Source organism: Camelus dromedarius, chromosome 5, assembly GCF_036321535.1.
Source record: "Camelus dromedarius isolate mCamDro1 chromosome 5, mCamDro1.pat, whole genome shotgun sequence".
NCBI classification, from domain to species: Eukaryota; Metazoa; Chordata; class Mammalia; order Artiodactyla; family Camelidae; genus Camelus; species Camelus dromedarius.
The window spans coordinates 19,727,198-19,747,807 of NC_087440.1; the positions used below are offsets into that span (position 1 = coordinate 19,727,198).

The 20,610-nt window shown below is 33.2% G+C and overlaps 1 protein-coding gene across 2 annotated transcripts in view; it reads right to left on the reverse strand.

Moving 5' to 3' along the window:
* GOLM2 (golgi membrane protein 2) overlaps positions 1-20,610 on the reverse strand; it is a 93,019-nt gene that overhangs the window by 14,457 nt on the left and 57,952 nt on the right. For both annotated transcript variants that reach the window (XM_031453165.2, XM_010994920.3), the window contains exons 7-8: positions 17,849-17,947; positions 16,616-16,786 (exon numbers count right to left, since the gene is read on the reverse strand). In XM_031453165.2, the coding sequence (XP_031309025.1) occupies positions 16,616-16,786; positions 17,849-17,947 (270 nt within the window). The remainder of the gene's footprint in view (positions 1-16,615; positions 16,787-17,848; positions 17,948-20,610) is intronic.

Consider the following 20,610-nt stretch of genomic DNA (forward strand, 5'->3'; position numbering starts at 1 on the left):
ATATTCCCATCATCCAGAGCTCTGTCAAATTTTAACATTTTTTACCATGTTTGTTTCAGGACTTCTAAATAAATAAAACATTACAGATGCAATTAAAGTTTCCTTGGTACCTCTCCCTAGCCTTCTCCTCCTATCCTAAAGTAACCTCTATCTTAAATTGTGTGTTAAGCAACCCCTTGAAGATTTATGTATTCATTAATAAATAGTATTGAATCACACACAGTCCTTTAAACTTTATATACATGGCATCTGGGCAGGAAAGAGTTAACTCCACATTCTAGGTTGCTGAAACCCTGCACATTCCAAAGAAAGACCAGTTTTCAGGACTGGTCCTTGGCTTTATCCTGAGAAATAACTTCTGAGCCCTTAGGCCATGCTATACCAGTTTGATTGAATAAATTTGCCCTAGTGAAGGGATTTACTTGGTTTTGCTAGGTGGAGGTGGGCAGTCCTAGAGTCTGAGTTGCTGACCTCAGTCACTGCATGACTACATGTGGACGCTACACAACTGACCCCCAATAAAAATCCTGGACACTAAGGATCAAGTGAGCCTCCCTGGTTGGCAACAATTCACCTGTGTTGTTACAGTTCCTTGCTGGGAGAATTAAGCACATCTCCATGCAACTCCCCTGGAAGGAGACACATGGATGCTTGTATCTGCTGTCTCCTGATCTTGCTCCACGAACTTTTTCCATTTACTGATTTTAATCTGTGTCCTTTGCTGTACTGAACTGTAACTGTGAGTATAACAACTCTTCTGGGCTCTGTGAGCCCTTCTACTGAATCATCAAGCTTCAGGGTGGTCTTGGAGGACTCCCAACACAGCATCTTTATAGATCTATTTTGCAACTTGCTTTATTTTCACCACATTATGCTTTTGAGATTCATCCATGTTGATATATATGGCTTTATTCATTCATTTTAACTTCTAGATATGATTCCATTGTATGTATGGTACATATACTTTGGTATTATTATCATGATGAATATTTGTTTTCAATTTTCAATATAGTAAACAATGAATGTATTTGTATACATCTCATACATAAAAAAGACATTTATAGGTAACATATAAGGTGCTAAGTTGCATGGTATGTACATGCAACTCTTCTCTTATTATTTATATGTTGGTTAACAGAGTTTTTAATTTTAATAAAGCCCAATTTATCATCTTTTTCATTTATGGTTAGCTTTTTTGGGGGAGGTTGTCTGGTTTAAGAAATCTTTGCCTACTCCACATCATGAAGATATTCTCCTGTTCTCTTCTAGAATTTTTATTAGCTTTAAATTTTAAATCTATAATCTATCTTGAATTTAATTCTGTGTATTATGTGAGGAAGGGGAGCCAAGGTTAAATTTTTCCATTTGGCCATCTGACCGACCCAGTACTATTTATTGAAAAGACCATCCTTCCCCTACATTGCACTACAATATCAACTTTGTCATAAATCAAGTGACCATAAAAATGTGGTCAGTTCCTGGATTCTCTATTGTTTCACTGGTCCATTTGTCTATTTTTGTGCCAATACCACACTATCTTAACTGCTTGACTAATAATAGTTTTTTATAATAAGTCTTGATATCTGGTAGTGGACACCACTAAGTTTTATAGATAGTTCTTATAGATTGTCTTGCCTATTCTTAGTCCTTTGAATTTCCATATACATTTTAGAGTCAGCTTATCAATTTCCACCAAAAAGAAAAAAAAATGCCCCTGGGATTATGAATGGGATAGCACTGAAATTCTAGATAAATCTAAGAATTGATACCTTTAAAACATTGAGCCTTCCAATGTATCAGCATGGATTTACATATATATCATTTAATTTCTGTCAAAAATATACAGAGGTTCCTGTGAATACTTTGTTAGATTTTTTTCAAGAATCTGATGTATTTTATGCTACTTAAAAATTTCTTTTTAAGAATTTCATTTTATATGTTTATTGCTGACATATAGAAATACAATTATTTTTTATATTAATCTTATATCTAATAACTTTGCTAAATACATTTAATAGTTTATAGATTTTTAAAAATTTTCTATATACAAAATCATGTCTTAATATCAGTTTATCAGTTTTATTTCTTCATTTTACAATTTCTATACAGTTTTCTTTTCTTGCATTTTATTTCATTGACTAGGACCTACAGTAAAAAGCTGAATAGAAGTGATGATAGTGGTTGTTCCAGCCTTCTAGATTTCAGGGGGAAAGTTTTTGAGATTTCACCATTAAGTATAATGTTTGTGATAGGATCTTTGCAGATGCTCTTTATCAGATTAAGGAAATTACCTTCCTTTTTTTTTTAATTGAGTTATAGTCAGTTTACAATGTTGTGTTAATTTCTGGTGTACAGCACAGTTTTTCAGTCATACATGAATATACATATATTCGTTTTCATATTCTTTTTCACTGTGAACTTCAGCAAGATCTTGAATATATTTCCCTGTGCTATACAGTATAAACTAGTTTATCTATTCTATATATACCTGTCAGTATCTATAAATCTCGAACTCCCAGTCTGTCCCTACTCACCCACTACTCACCCCCCGCCCTCCTGGCAACCACAACTTTGTATTCTATGTCTGTGAGTCTGTTTCTGTTTTATATTTAAGTTCATTTGTCTTCTTCTTCTTTTTTAGATTCCACATATGAGTGATACCATGTGGTATTTTTTTTTCTCTTTCTAGCTAACTTCACTTAAAATGACAAGGAAATTACCTTCTAATCCTAGTTTGCTTAGAATTTGTTGTTCTTAATGAATACATGTTGAATTTCTTCAAATGCTTTCTTTGCATCTGTTGAGATGACTATTGGATTTTTCTTACATATTTGGTAAATGTGGTGAATTATACAAACTGCTTTTTAAATATTAAAATAACTTTGCATTTTGAGTATAAATCCAACATGGTCATTATGCGTATAATTTTTTCTAGCTTTGGATTTGATTTACTAACATTTTATTCAAGATTTTTTATATCTATTTAAACAAGAGGGCCTGTCCTATAATTTTCTTTTCTTTTAATATCCTTAGTTTTGCTATCCAATTTATGGATAAAGTCATAAAATATCTTGGGTAGAGTGTCCACCTTTTAAATTCTCTGAAAAGAGTTCATGTTAGATTGGTTGGATTTCTTCCTTTGGAAGAATTCACCAGTGAAACAATCTGGGCATGAAAATTTCATTAAGGGAAGGTTTTAAATTGCAGATTCAATATCTTAAATAGACATGGAACTATTCAAATTATCCATATCTTCGTGTGTCAATTTTGTAAAGAGCTGTTTTTCTAGGATCTTGTCCATTTCCTCTAAATTTTCAAATGTTTTCACATTAGTTCATAATACCTCATTAACTATCCTCTAATATTGTTATTTATAGGATATATACTGATGCTCTCTTTTTCATTCTTGATAGTATTAATTTGTACCATCTTTTTCTGTCTTGATCTGTTCTACGGGTCTTATTTTCAGTACCCTTTTCAAATAACCAATTTTTGGTTTTGTTGATTTCATTATCAATTTCATATAGTGATCCTGAATGTAGTAATCTAGTTAAACTCTCTTTTTACTTATAGCAGCATCTCTTTTGGGGTGTGGTGAGACTTTTGTTTACCTAGTCAACTTATTTAATGGTTATTGGTTTATTCAGGTTTTCAAATCTAGAGTCAATTTTTATAATTAATTTTCCAAAAAACTATATGTTTGATATGTTTTAAAATTTACTGTCCAGGTTTAGGATATTATTTATCTGTTCTATTTTTCTTCATTAGTATTACTAGAGGCATGTTTACCTTAGGTGTGGTTTTTTTTGCTGATTATTTTTTAATTTTCTATTTCATTTATCTGCTCTTGTCTTTATTTTTATTTATTTATTTTTTGTTTTTTAGGGGTGTGTGTGGGAGGTAATTATGTTTGTTTGTTTGTTTGTTTTTAGAGGTAGTACTGGGGAATGAACCCAGGACCCTGTACATTCTAAGCATGCAATCTACCACTTGAGCTGTACCCTCCCCCTTCTACATTCTTCACGTTTCCTGTTATTCTTTTTCTCCCTCTTTCTCTGAGCCAGATTTTTTTGAGTTCTAACCCTAACTCAACTATCCACTAGCTAAGTAATCTTGAAAGTGTTATGAAATTTTGTGTCTGTTTCCAGTTTATAAAATGGTAATGATAATATCTACAGATGTGTTTATTATGAGTTTGTATATACAAACACTTTAGAACAGCAACACTAACCACTCCAGTGTTAGTTATTATTAGTACCATGATCATTATTATAGTAGACATACGCCTATTATGACCACTACTGCTATAACTACTTCTGTTTTTGCGTTGAATTCAACTCATTTAATTTTTAGGTTTTTTTTTTTCCTTAATGCTTTTGCTGCCATAAATTTAAATGTACTTCAGATGTAACCCTCACATTTTAATACTTGTGGTACTTATATTGTTTAGGTCTGTAAATTTTGAAATGCCCATTATAAATTTCCCCCCAAAAAAGAGTTATTGAGGATTAACTCTTTAAAGGTTATAATACAGGGGCTTTAAAATACTATTCATGGTTGGGGGAGGGTCCTAATTACCTCCCCAAAATACTATTCATGACATAATTTGCTTGAAATTTATTATGACTCCCTATGATTGAGTATCTAGCCAATTTCTGCAACTGTTTCTATGAGTACTTGAAAAATGTTTTTCTCCTCATTAAGTGGTGGGTACTGAATACATTTATATATATTTAAATAATCTTGATAGTTTTTGTTTCAAACTTTCTGAAGCCTTGGTGATTTATAAGTTTTGATAGAAGTATATTAAAATCTGTCACATTAATTATGTAGTTGTCAATCACTCCTTGAAATTGCATCAGTTTCTTGTCTTTCTGTTTCCTGGCTATGTATTTAGATGATGGGTCCCTCTTTTTAGCAGTTGTTAATCTTGTTATTATGGAGTACCCTTTTATTTTTCTTTTTCCCTTAAAGTCTATATTGTCATTTATTACTTTACATCAGTTTTCTCTTGATTATATTTCACCAAGGAATATCTTTTTTTCTTTCAGTGTGGTAAAATATACATTACATACAATTTATCATCTTAACTATATTTAAGTGTACAGTTCATTGGCATTAAGTATATTAACAGCATTGTGCAAACACCACCACCATCTCACGTCCAGAACTTCTTTCATCTTCCCAAACTGAAACTCTGTATTCATTAAACAATAACCCCTTCCCCAACCCAGCCTCTGGCAACCACCATTTTACTTTCTGTTTCTATGAATTTTACTTCCCCAGGTACCTCATGTAAGTGGAATTACAACAGTATTTGTCCTTTTGTGACTGGCTTATTTCACTTATCATTATATCTTTAAGGTTCATTTATATTGTAGTGCATGTCAGAATTTCCTTCCTTTTTAAAGCTGACTAATATTCCACTGTACGGATACACCATATTTTGTTTATCCATTCATTTGCTGAATTCTTGGGTTGCTTCCATCTTTTGGCTATTGTGAATAATGCTGCTATGAATACAGATGTACAAATATCTGTTTGAATCTCTGTTTCCAACTCTTTTGGGTATATACCCAAAAGTGGGAAATACCTTTTGTAGTCCTTTTATTTTCACATTTTCTATATATATGTGTTTAAGATTTAGTTGTAAATACTACATAGCTAGATTCTATCTGTGTATCCTTTTATCATCTGTTTATATTTATCCTGGTTTTTGAAGTATTTGACCTTATTTCTTTGATTTTACTGTTTAAATTCTTCTTTTTGGATTTTCTTCTTCCTTTCTTTCAATATCTCCTATGTTTCCTCTACCCACTGTTGGAAGGAATCGGTACACTGTATTTCTAGTCTTTTAGTGATTACTCTTAAGTTTTAAACCCTCATACTTTACACAAATTTCAAAGTATTCAGTATTTCTGTCCTCTTTTTGAACAGGACATGGACCTTTTTACTTTATCCTTGAAAACTGTCTCTATCTTTTATTATTATTCGCTATTGTTTTTGCTGTCTTAAAACAAAAATGGTTTTCTAAGTCAATAACTAACTAATTAAATTTACCAATAGCTTTGATCTATTTGAGTTCCTTTTTTGGAGGGAGGGGGTAGCTATTGTTACTATCCTTCTTCAATTTTCTTTATACTAAATCACTGCATGGACCAAACAAAACTCATATGCTGCGTGGATATGGTCAAGGGTCATCAGTTTTCAGTCTCTGCAACAAATTATTTTTGCTATTTAACGAAGTTTTGGAAACAAAACCTACACATCTAGCCTAACGCAAGATCATTCTTCAAATTCAACTAAAGCCCAGTTATTCCCATAGGTCTTAATCTCCCTAATGAACAAACAGACTTATCCCTCATCTGCTATTCCAAAAGTTCTCTTTCACTTATTTTGACTACAGATGGGAAAATGTAGTTAATAATTAAAACCACAGAGAAAAAAAAATGTCCTTAATGTTTCTTCATGAAGAATAAAGTCACAATAAAATGGAAAACTATTTTTAAAAGGTAATAGAAATGAAAATTTAGTATATAAAAACTTAATCCACACAACCAAACAAGAGAGGAAAACTTGTGGTTATAAATGCATACTGTTTTGCCTAGCAGGAATTCAATCAAAGTTTGTTTCAGTGAATATATTAGTAAGAAAGAGAGGTGTGAAGAATTAAGCATCTACCAAAAAACTTAAAAAAGGGAATAAAGTGACAAGTCACAAGTAGCAAAGAATAAGGTTAAGGCAGACTGAAAACGGAAAAGTGGCAAGATTAGTGGTTGGTTTTCGAAAAATGAAAGAAACAATATGTAAACTATAATTTATAAGAGAGAGATACTATACCAGTTTCAGGATTAAGAATTTTAGAATAAAGAAATTAAAAGTAGGGAAATTCTCATATATTAATATAATTTATGACCAAATACTCATTTTGATCATGTGACTAGCTATCAAAACATGAACCCCACAAATTTAACAAATGCTTACTATGTACATGTGAGGCTTGGAATATAAAAAAGAATAAGATACAGTTCTTGCCTTCATGGAGTTACCACTCTAACAATGACATATGTATAAACAAGCTATAGGACAGGACACACTACCCAACATTGCTGGTTCTTTAATTTTTTGTTTTCCGGATTTCAGGAAACTTTATCCTCTTTTCTCATAAGCTATGTATAACACAGCAAACTGGTAAAGTATATGTTCGTAAATAAAGATGAAACAACTACTTTTTAGCCCTACCAGATCCCTCTGACATTCAGAAACTGTTAGTGAATAATCTTATTTTCATGGCAATATAGTTATTTGGAGAAGTTCAGTAAGAATCTGCTGTCCTTGTAATAGAACACTTTTGGAAACTTTGGTTATATTACCAAAGTTCTGATTAGAATGTTTTATTTGAGAATGATGCATAAAATCAGATATGACCAGACAGCTTTACAAAACTAAGGTTTACTTTAAGGAGCCAATACTTAGAAAGCACCCCCTTCCCCACTGGAAAAAATGTGCTTATACCTGGCATACAGAGTTCCCAGCCTTAGAGGTAAATAAGGAAGGTCACTTCCTGGCAGGCCCAGGAACTTCAGAATATCTTGGGAATCTCAAGAAGATAGGAATTCACATTGTCTATCGGCACTGCAGGCGAGTCCTCGGTTTGGCTTCCTAGTCTAAATAGGCTATTAAAGGTCCAATCTAGATTCCTTATGAAAAGTTCCAGCAAAGAACACTGGAAATATGGTCAATCACTATTGTTGCTGCACTTATATCAATAAATAGGCCAAGTTTAATGAGACTGGACTTATTTTGAAAACTAATTAGTCTTATTTTGATTATCTTTGATAGAAATGGGGGTGATTATAGAAAGAAAAATGATGTGCAATAGAATATGAAAGCACACCCTTGTGGCTATTAAATACTAGTCCTATTTATTGTCTTTAAGATTGTGTTATCTACCTGTAAACCAGACCGGATCCTGAATCCTTCTAGTTTCCTCTGATATCTGGCTGCAACTCAACAATAAAAATTTTCAATTTTTCTCCCACCCTATTAATTTTAATCACCAACACTTAAAATTATCCTTTTCCCAAGGCCTTGCAAGCTGAAGATGGACAGTTTGATATAAATGTCAGAGAAATCACCACAACAGTTCATGTATGGATAAACTTTGTGCCTGCTGCTGTGTAGGCCACTTGGAAAAAGTTCAACTGATCACCTGATGACATTTCTAGATTTTCAAGGAAAATCTGTCATACTGCCAATGCCTGTCCTCATTCTATCTGAAGATGCTGAAGTCCAACACCTAGAAAATCTTGATTGACTGCCTTCTGGACAAAAAAACTGAGTCTATAGTTTGCACCAACCATTTACCTTTGTCTTATGTTTCTCCTGAAACACTCAGGACTGAGACTAGTTCAGTGGGTTATGGAACAATCTAATAACTCAGTTTCTGGACTGTGAAACTTCCTGGGGAAGTTTCAGACAGGGGAATGACAGGTTTCAGGACACGCAACTCAAAAAACCTTGGCATGTTAAATATTTCAAGCTGAAGGAATTTTAGAAATGGCATGTGCATGAAGGACTCTCTGACCTTCCCCTGAAGCACGTCATAAAACCGTCATGTGAGAGGTTCCCTCCCTATAACTGCAGTAAAGGAACCTCCTCATACCCAACACAGAACATCAAGAAGAATCCAAACAAATAATTCTTGATAAGTATCCCCCAGTTTCCTACACTTACTGCATACCCTTTGTCCTACCATGGCTTTCTACATCTTTCTACTTTTCATCAGACCCATTATAAAAACACTCAGGTTTAACCATTTATTTGGGTCTTCATTTCCTTATGAAGGGCCCTGTGTCATGTAAAATTTATATTAGATGAATTTGTATGCTTTTCTCCTGTCAATCTTTTTCAACTCAATTTTCAACTTAGCAAGAGATCCTAAAAAGGTCAAGGAAAACTGTTTCCTCCCCTTCAACAGTTAATTATAGAATGATGTGGCATATACACTAATGAAAGTCTGTTCAGTGGACTGAATTTCAGTTGACCCTTGAACAACATGGGGATTAGGGGCACCAATCCTCCAGTCAAAAATCTGCATTTAATTTAGAGTCGGACCACCATATATCCAATTCTGCATTCTTGGATTCAACCAACTGCAGACTGTGTAGTACTGCAGTATTTACTACTGAAAAAAATCCACATATAAGTGGACCCGTGCAGTTTTAACCCATGTTGTTCAAGAGTCAACTGTAGTGTGAGAAGGGAGTGACTGACTTGGTCAAGGCTGTAGGGATATGAAGAAGGACTTTCTCAAATAGGTGCCAGCAGAGCACAGCTTTAAAGTATGATTAGGAATTTGCCAGAAATAGAACAGGAAAAGGAAACATTAGAGAAATTTCTATAACTTCAGAAGAATAGAGGAGATAGTGTGATACAGTGTAAAAGCCGTGAACCTGAAGATAATATTTACCTAAAGTAAATTATACTCTTTGGATCTAACTTTTCATGTCTGTAGCATGAAGGAATCACGTAAGAGTAGAGTCAGAAATTTTAATGTAAATATAAATAAGGCCTGAAAGCTTTGTAATAGTCACAGGTGACATGAATGTTGCTAGTCCAGAGTAGTGAGTTAACAGGGTATTAGATGATCTCTAATGATTCCTTAAAAGTTTATTTCAAATAATTCTTCTATTATATAGAAATTTTAAAGGCAAATTTAATTTTGAAAAGGATAAAATCAAAGAAGAAAACTACAAGGTTAAAAAAAATTGTAAGTCAAAACTATACTTGAGAACTAGGTATAGAACTTGATAAACTAATAATGAAATTCTTCTGGAAGAACAGAGAAAAAAATTAGTTTTTAAAAAACTTTTAAGGTAGGTTCAGATTATTATAAAGCGTAGTTTTCAAACCCATATGTGATACTAAGCAGGACCCTGTGGGGCCCTCCTGGGTAGAAAAGTCTTTCTGTGTCCTCCATCTCTTTCTTTCTTTTTTTTTTTTTTTTTTAACATTTTTAAATGATTTATAATCATTTTCTCCATTTCTTATTTGTAAGAAAAAGGCTTTCAGCCTCCTAGACCTTCTTTGAGTTCCAAAGGGCAATTTCAAACAGGTACTAATTAGGAGAGTGAGGGAATGCAGGAAAAAAGGAAAGGCAGTCAGGAAACAATGGTGCGGTGATGAAGCAGGGTCCTGGTTCCTCTTCAAGGGATATACATAACAATCTGATACAAATCGCTGAGTTCTTCTACAGGAACTAAGGTCTCCACCCAGGTGGGCGATGGTAACTTCAGGCTGAATACTAGTGTGGAGCCCAGACTGGTTGGAACCAGAAGGCTGATGAGTGAAATTCCTGGAACACCACCCTGTTATCTCACCTCCAACCAATCAGAGGAAGGTCACACACCCTGCAGCCCTTCCCCCCAATTTTGCCTATAAAAATTCTCTTGAAAATGAGTGGAGAGTTCAGGCTTTTTGAGCACAAGCTGCCCATTCTCCTTGCTTGGCCCTTGCAATAAACCTTTGTCTGCTCTAAACTCTGATGTGTGTGTTGGGCAAACAAACTTGGGTTCAACAACAATATACTGATTTATAATAAGAAAAATATATTTGGTCTTCCTCTTTCTGGCAGAGAGATCCAGAACTCTTGGAATTTCCTAAGTAATGAGAGCCATAAAGGTGTCTTTGGTTCTATTAATGAGGTTACTTTTAGAATGCACTCAAGGTTAGGGGCTGGTTTCTAGGACAATCAACCATATAATTAGAGGTTTGGAACTTTGACTCCCACCTCCCTGACCTCCAAGGAGGGGAGATGAGCCGGAGGTTAAATCAGTCACCAATGACCAAGAATTTAATCAATCATGCCAATGTAATGAAGCCTCCATAGAAACCTATGGAGATTTGGGGAGACTGGCATGCTTGTAGCAAGCATGGAAAGATCCATGCTGTCTCTCCATACTTTGCGTCATGCTTCTCTTCCATCTGCCTGCTCCTGAGTTATATTTTTTATAATAAGCTGGTAATCTAGTAAGTCAAATGTTTCTGAGTTCTGTGAGCTGCTCTAGCAAATTAATCAGATCCAAGGAGGGCGAGTTCTTGGAACCTCAGATCTTCAGCCAGTTAGTCAGAAGCACAGGCAACAACTTGGACTTGTAATTGGCATCTTAAGTGGAGGAGGGGGACAGTCATATAGGACTAAGCCCTTAAACTGTGAGATCTGAGACTATCTCCAGGTAAACCATGTCAGAATTGAGTTAAACTACAGAATACCCAGCTGGTGTTAGAGAATTGCTTGATGGCATGGGAAAAACCCATACACATTGGTATTGGTATTAGAATCATTACCTTATGCTAGGGGTAAAGATGAGAATTTGAAAAAATGGATATTCTAGAGATAGATTAAAAATAGTGAAATAATTTAATGTGTGTGTAAATGTGTATGTAGTAAATCAGAAGTAAATATCACAAAGGAAAAATAAATAATAATCTTGGGACAAATGTCAAGGTAGAGAAAAGTAAATTTGTATCATTGTAAATTCCAAAGAGGTCAAATAATCCATTGGTGGTAAAAACAAATGAAAACTGAGTATTATATTTATGCCCAGATAAAGAACAGATGATTTTCTGCAAAAGAAATGAAAGTTGTAATAGGAGTCAAGAACTTGTTGTGTTAAATTCAGCTAAGTTATAAGACACAAGATTATCAGACAAAAATCAGTCATATTTGGAGAAATGCAGAGAAAAAGGAACCCTTGTACACTCTTGGTAGGAATGTAAATTGGTGCAACAACTATGGAAAACTATATGGAGGTTCCTCAAAAAAATTAAAAATAAAATTACCATATGATCTAGCAATTCCATTTTAGGTATTTATCTGAAGAAAATGAAAACACTAACTTGAAAAGATACATGCACCCCCATGCTCATTGCAGCATTATTTACAATAAACAAGATTTGGAAATAACCTAAGTGCCCACTGGTAGATGAATGGATAAAGGAAGTGTGATATGTATATGCAAATGTGTATACAGATAGATATAAAGATATACATATATGTGTGTGTGTGTGTATAGATAGATATAAATATATATATACATATACACAATGGAATATTATTTACCCATAAAAAGAATTAAATTTTGCCATTTTGCAACAACATAGTTGAATCTTGATGGCATTTTGCCAAGTCAGAACCATATGTGGAATCAAAAAAAAAAGTAAAACAAACAAACAAAAACCAAGGTTATAGGTATAGAGAATTGATTGGTGCTTGCCAGAGGTGGGGGGTGGGGGCATGGGAGAAATGGGTGAAGAGAGGTCAAAGGGTAAAAAGAAAAAAAAACTGTAGTTGATGTAAAACAACACATAAAATTTTTGAACCATGTTCAAAATATTGACTTTTTATATATATACACATATAATATACATAGGTATATTTTTATAATATATACAAAACACTGATGCGTATCTATTATTTCTAAAAGAGTGAAGATAAAATGCCACTTAAATCTTTAAGATGAAATCAAATATTAGCATATGCTTAGAAATTTGCATTGAAAAAAAACCCCAAAGCCAAGGGGAAAAAAATCAGTCATATTCTATGTACTAGCAATTAACAATCTGAAAAGAAAATTAAGAGAACAATTTGATTTACAGTAACAATTTGATCAAAAAGAATAAAATGCTTAGGAATAAATTTAACCAAGCAGGCATAAGACTTGTACACTGAAAACAATAAGAAACTGTTGAGAAAAATTAAAGATACCCTAAATAAATGGAAAGACATTCTGTTTTCATGGATTGAAAGACCTAATATTGTTCAGACAACAATACTCCCCCAAAGCAATCTATATATTCAATGCTATTCCTATCAAGATCCCAACTGTCTTTTTAGTAGAAATAGACAGGGAGATTCTAAAATTCACATGGAATTGTAAGAGATCCCAAATAGCCAACATTACCTTAAAAAAAAATTCATACTTCCCAATTTCAAAGTTTACTACAAAGTTATAGTAATCAAGACAACATGATTCTGGCATCTGGTCTCAATGAAATAGAACTGAGAGACCAGAATAAATCTATACATCTGAGGTCAATTGATTTTTGACAAGAATGCCAAGACTTCAATGGGGAAAGAAGGTTTCCTCAATAAACAGTGTTGTGGCAACTGAGTACCTCTATATAGAATACAGTTGGATCCTTACCTCGCACCATTTACAAATATTAACTTAAAACAGATTTTAAAAACCCTACATATAGAAAATTATTATTGTGCTGACCATTTCACAGTGTATACACTCAAATCATTATGTTGCACACCTGAAACTAATATAATATTGTATGTCAGTTATACCTCATTTTAAAAAAAGAGCTATAACTATAAAGGTCTTAGAAAAAAACAGAGAGAGAAATCTTCATGACCTTCAATTTGGGAAAGGTTTCTTAAATATTACACCAAAAACATGAACAACAAAAGAAAAATAGATAAATTGGACTTCCAAAATTAAAACTTCGTTCATCATAGGACATTATAAGGGAGTGAAAAGATAACCCACAGAATGGGCAAAAATATTTTTAATTCATATATCTGATGAGGGTCCAGTATTCAGAATGTATAAATAACACTTAAAACTTAACAACAAAGATGAACAACTCAATTTTAAAATGAGCAAAGGACTTGAATAGACATTTCTCCAAGAAGGATACAGAAATGACCAACAAGTACATAAAAAGATGCTCAATATCATTAGTCACTAGGGAAATGAAAATGAAAATGAAAATCACAAAGAGACACACTTTTATAGCCCCTAGGATGGCAACAGTGAAAACAACAACAATGGAAAAAACTGTATTGACAAGGATGTGGAGAAACTGGAACTTTCATGCATTGCTGATGGAATTGTAAAATGGCGCGGCTGCTGTGGAAAACAGTTTGGCAGGTCCTTATAAAGCTAAACATGCAACTACCATATGACCCAGCAATTCTACATCTCGGAATATACTTGAAGAATTGGAAATAGGTGTTCAACAAAAGCTTGTGAATGAATGTTCATAGCGGCACTATTCACAATAGCCCAAAGTGGAAACAATCCAACTGTCTGTCTACAGATGAACAGATAAACAAAATTTATTTATCCAGCCATAAAAGGAATAAACAAGGCTGAATCTTGTTGCAAAGTAAAAGAAGTCAAACACAAAAGGTGACATATTGTATGATTCCATATATATGAAATATCCAGAATAGTTGAATCCATAGAGTCAGAGAGCAGATTAGTCATTGCCGGGGACTGTAGGTAGGAGAAAATGGGGAGTGATTGTTTAATGGGTACAGGGTTTCCTTTTGGGGTGATGAAAATGTTCTGGGATAGTTGTAATAATTGCACAACATTATGAATGTATTAAACACCACTGAACTGTGCACTTTGGTGAATTTTATATGTATTTTACCATAATTTAAAAATTATTTTTAATTAAAAAAACTTTTGCATAATAAAGTCTCATATCACAAAAGGCAATAGAAGAGGAAAACTGTGGTAAAGGTAATTTATAAAATGTTGGCATCTGAATTATTTATACAGATTTGACACAAAGATATAGGATCAATCTCTAAAGTTATCAGGCTCAGTGGTCAAAATTGATGCATAGATTGCATACATTACATTATATACCAAGATATAATTATAGTAAAATTCCTCTTCATAAAAATAGGCCACCAGAAAGTAAAAGCTTATTAAAATACTCTTAAGGAATCATTAGATTCTAAATGCCTTATAAAAGAGTTAAAAAGCAAATGTGGCCAGGGCCATAGGGAAATAAATAAATTTAAACATCTCTAGTTACACTGTGAAACTGTTCTAAGGAACAATCTGACAATATGTACTGGGAGATATAAAGTTAGTCAATTACTTAGACCTAGAAATTCAGTTAGGGTATTACTTTTAAAGGAACACCCAAATTAGGAGAAGCAGGAAATTTGAAAACAAGTTATTCATAGTAATGACGGCTAACATGAGAAAATACAAAACAATATAAATAATCAGTTAAAGAGTAGAGCTAAATGAACTATTGTTATTGCCTAAACACAATGGAATATATATATGTCTTTATGTGTGTATGTGTATATGTATTTTTAAAAATGACAAACATGTAATTATTTAATAGGTTAAAATGTATATGAGAAATAATGTCAAAGTAAATCACAAAATATTGCTTACATTGGTTTCAACTATATATATATACATACACATTGAAAAGAATTTGGAGTAAGATTCTAAAACTCATTAGGCTCCTTTAAAAATAAATATATAGTAATAATTTCCTGGCAATCATTTTCCAATCACATTCTTTACCCAAAGATCATTAAAAAAAAAAAAAAAGAACTAAGGCAACAATAAAAAATTTTTATAGAATAAACCATAAGTAGAAGAAACTCTTAAGTAATCAAATTAAGATAATCAACCTCTTTTTGTTGAGATAAAAATTTTGAGGGCAATCCCCCAATAAGATATGAAGGAATATTTTTTTCCCTGTAATTAAAATGTTAGATATATTCTTGTAAATAAAAACATTTTTCCTATAATACTTCAGTCAAGATACACAAATAGGCTTAAAAATATCAAGGAAGGAAAGTCAATTAAATATACACAAACTATATATTCATATGGATGCAGAAATATGAATAACTGTCATAGACCAATAAAAATATCTTGAATAGATTTTAAAATGTTAACACTGTGCAGTTCTCACTGTACAACCACCTGTGTACATATAACTGCCTAAACATTGCTCTCAACGGTTGTTGCCATAGAAGGCATAAAAAGCAAACAAAAGCAAACTGGAGCTTTTAGATACTCTGTCTGTACAGAAGTTGAAGGGAAGAAGCCTTAAAAAGCAGAAGCAGTGAAAAGTACAGTTTAAAAGAGCTGACCTAAGAGACACTGTCTTGCCCCCAATTCTCTCTATCAGAATTTTTTCTTCTACTTCCTGAAAATCTGCTAAATGGAGATTATGCACATTAACAGATACTGTCCATTTATCAAAATCAATACCTCTGAAACAACGAAGCAGTCATACTTTATTACATAGTACTATGAATTCGTTCAATTTCTTTCATTTCCCTCCTAACATCCAAATGAAGCAAATTGTAATTGGAGGAAACAGTGTGAAAGGAAACAGCACTGAGCCTTCCACTATGGCAGTGTCCCTAGATCTGTAGTTCTTCCAGAATCCATTTTTCAAAAACTCTGTATCTTTCCTTCTCTACTAATCAAAGTTTTCATTTATTAGCCTAACAAAATATATCTTTTCTCCCTTCTCAAAAAATTTTTACATTCATAAGAACTAACAGCATTTTAAAAAATCAACTCACCTGAAATTTATTATTTAACATTGGAGAATAAGAGAAGCTTTTTAAAGTCTTCTTTAAAATATCTCTATTTAAAACCTGCTTTTCTTTTCAATTTTATCCCCATCATACTTTCTCCTTTTATGCATATAACTTTACTAGAAATTCCTTAGCGATTATAATAATGAACACCTTAATTAAGCCTTGTAAACAAACATTATATTTAAAGAAATCTTTTCAGCATAATATTCATCAACTGATTCTTACTTTGCTTCAATTTATGGAAATCACCAGCTCTATCCTTGGCAGCCTGCTTTAGAATCTCTGCTTGAATTCTGGGTTCATTCTCCAAGTTAGGGCCTGGAATTAAACGCTGAAGAGGATTGGAAGGGTTCTGTTTTGAAGTTCTGGGGTTTCCGTTGTGGTTTACATGAGAATCTATGGCATAAAAACATCAAATTAGGGTCATATTTTACAGAAGAATTTCATAAGACCTACTTTAGAAAAGGTAAGACACACTTATCTGATACTGGGTAGTCAGGCAGCTTTTGTTTAAAGCTTAATTTTATTTCTTTAATCAAATCTCATAACCAATATGATTTTAGTTGTGTGATGTTTACTAATCATTCCCAGGTGAATATCTTTGGTACCTACTCACCAATCGGATATATAGTAGAAACTCAAAGATTAAAATGGTAATGATACCTGTATCTTTACCTCCCTCCAAATTCTATATTGTTGTCAGAAATCTCCAAAATCCAATAAGGCCTTTAGAATTTTTAATCTCAAAGTCATTTTCATCTACATAGTGACTCACAAGTGTTAAGTCTTAATTCTTTCTTATTAGTATCTCCTGGATATAACATTTCTTCCCCTCATCTCCTTTTTTCCTTCATCAAAGTCTTGATTTAGATCCTTATTATAATTAATTTTAATCATATCAATTCTCATTTTAGGAGAACATTTCTGTAAAATTGAGTAGGTATTCAGTAGAAAACAAACAGTAAGTAGAGTAGGGAGTTTAATACAGGTCGATCTCTTAATTTACAGAAGGCCTCTGTGAGATAAATTTGAACACAGTTTGGAGAAGATAAATATATATATACTGACAGTGATGAAAGAGAATGTAGTCCAGAGTGGAAGAAAAAATAATTCTTCTGCTCTTAATAATCCATTAGACAAAATGCATTTTTAAATGATTATTTCTCCCTGAGCTTTTATCTGTCCCTTGATAATATATAACATTAACTAGAAGAATGAATGCTACTTCACTGTGCTGCTAAATGACATATTTTATTCACTATGTATCTTTTAAGTTTTTTTTAATTAAAAAATTTTTTTTGAGAGGAAGGTAATTAGGTTTGTTTATTTATTAATGGAGGTACTGGGGACTGAACCCAGGGCCTTATGCATGCTAAGCAGGCACTCTACCACTGAGCTATAACCTCCTCTCCTAGGAAGCTGATTTCCAAATGGAATTTTAAGAATGAGACTTCATACCTGGAACCATATTTGGGGAGAGAGGTTGTCCAGTTGGAAGATGGGAGATTGCTTGATGGCTTTCATATTGAGAAAAGGAAACAACGGGTTTCTTTAAAGCTAAAAGAAAAAAGAGATCCATATTATTCCCAGTGATATTATGATTTCTAAAAACCAACCACCATGAATTTATAAACACTGCACTAATCCTATGATGCTTATTCTAATTTTGTAATTCTTATAGTTGATATATTAACTAATTATTTATCATTACTAATTGATACACTGTACCATCCATCACAGATTTTGGTGATCAATAAATTCGACCAGAACACAAGACAGGAACGCTGTCTTATTCACCACTATGTCCCCAACACCTAGAATAGTGCCTGGCATATAACAGGAGCTCAACTAAAATTTAATGAATGAATAAATAAATGAATCTCTTCAGATACAGTGAGACCTTTCATACAGATAGGATAAATAAAAATTGACATTTATAAACTAGGTAAAGTAATGAGAATATGCTACTCTAAGTTGATCAGATTTTAAATATAAACTAAATATGACTGATGCAACAAGCTGAGATTTTATTTTTGAGGGAAATTTTAAGTTTTGTACAAAGGGCTTTACTAGCAAAGACGTAAATACTTAAGAGTTGGGATTTTCTTCTCCCTTAAGAAATGAAGGCAACAGGGAAAGAGATCATTTTTTACTCACTCCACTAACTACATTACAACCTTGGGCAGCTTAATTTGACAGAAAGGCAGAGAACAAAGACGGAAACTAGAGAGAGGGGGAACAGACAAAGAGAAAAAAATAAAGAACCATATACAAGACACGGTTAGTTGGCACATTTTATTCTTTTAAAATGTTGGTGTGGCAGACACAATGCTATGTGACCCTAATTCATCATATTTTTCCTGGGTACATAAGAAGATCAGCTTTCCTTACAGTTAGGGGTCATAAAACTGGGTTCTGACCATGAGGATGTAAATGAAACTGAACATGCCACATGCCACCTCCAAGTAGGCCAATAAATCTTCTGTGCAAATCACCTACAACTTCTCTTCCCTTCTGCCACAACTTAGAAGGCTACATATGAAGATGGTGACATCAAATAGTAGAAGGGGATATTGCTCGGAGGAGAGCTGTGAAGACAGTCATCCAACCTGCTTAAGAGTGTAACATGAACAATAAATGAGCCTTTACTGTTATAAGCAACTACAACTTGGGGGCTGTTAATACATTATAGCCTTGTCAATCATAACTAGTATACCTGGGCTATTTTTATAATCTTCAAAATTTATCTCAGTCATTATTTCATTTATTATTACATAAATTTCTAAACTTAAGGACCCAAGAAGTTTAAAATTCACTCTAAGAAAGAAACCTACTCAAATTTACAGAAAGTTTGAAACATTATGCTGTACACCAGAAACTGACACACTGTAAACTGACTATACTTCAATTTTAAAAAAATTACAGAAAATTGAGGTTTGTGTTCCCATTTCCTTGTTCCTATTGCCATTACGATGCCCAACAACCACCTCTGCACATAAGACAGCTAAGTAACAACAATCAGCTAACATCTTAGAAAGAGCAGAACTTTGCCAGGTTTTACAATACAATTTTAATTTACTAACAGACTCTCAGGACATTAAGCATCTCTGGTAGATATACTGGAAAGAGAAGTAAGTCATAGCTACAAATTTGTTGATCACTGTTGAACCCTAGCTGGCTCCAGCACTGACTGTATAAACCAGAAGACAAGAGAGGGGACCTCCACTACTAAACAAGAAGTGAGCATACATGTTATTAGTTTTATATAATAATCCCTCCTGCTCAAGAACAAGGTGACTATTTAGAGGTAGAACTATGTAAATTTAGATAGGTAGAAGAAAATTGGATTAAACAGAGCCTTTATGAAACATCCAGAAGAGTTTAATTAATTTTTTTATTGAAGTATAGTCAGTTTACAATGTTGTGTTAATTTCTGTACAACAGTGTTTCATATATATATACGTATATATGAATATCTATATTCCTTCTCATATTCTTTTTCATTATAGGTTATTGCAAGATATTGAATATAGTTCCCTGTGCTATATAGTAGAACCTAATTGTTTATCTATTTTATATATACTAGTTAGTATCTGCAAATTCTGAACTCCCAATTTATCCCTCCACCCTCCACCCTCTGGTAACCATAAGTTTGTTTTCTATGTCTGTGAGTCTGTCAGAAGAGTTTAGAACTGATATACAGGTATACCTCTCGATATTGTAGGTTTGGTACCAGACCATTGTAATAAAGTGAGTATCACAAGAAAGCAAGTCACATGAATTTTTTTGGTTACCCAGTGTATATAAAAGTTGTTTACACTATACAGTAGTCTGTTAAGTGTACAGTAGTATTATGTCTAAAAAAACCAATGTACATACCTTAATTTAAGAATACTTCATTGCTAAAAAATGTTAACCATCATCTGAGCCTTTAGCAAGTCATAATCTTTTTGCTGATGGAGGGTTTGAAATATCTCAAGAATTACCAAAATGTGACACAGAGACTTGCAGTGAGCAAATGCTGTAGGGAAAATGGCACTGGTAGATTTGCTTGACACAGGGTTGCCACAAACCTTCAATCTGTAAACAATGCATGATTTGTGAAGTGTAATAAAGCTAAATGCAATAAGACATGGTATGTCTGTCAAAGAAACTGTACAGTTACCCCTCAGCATTCCTGGGGACTGGTTCCAGAACATCCCCACCCCCAGCCCCATGCT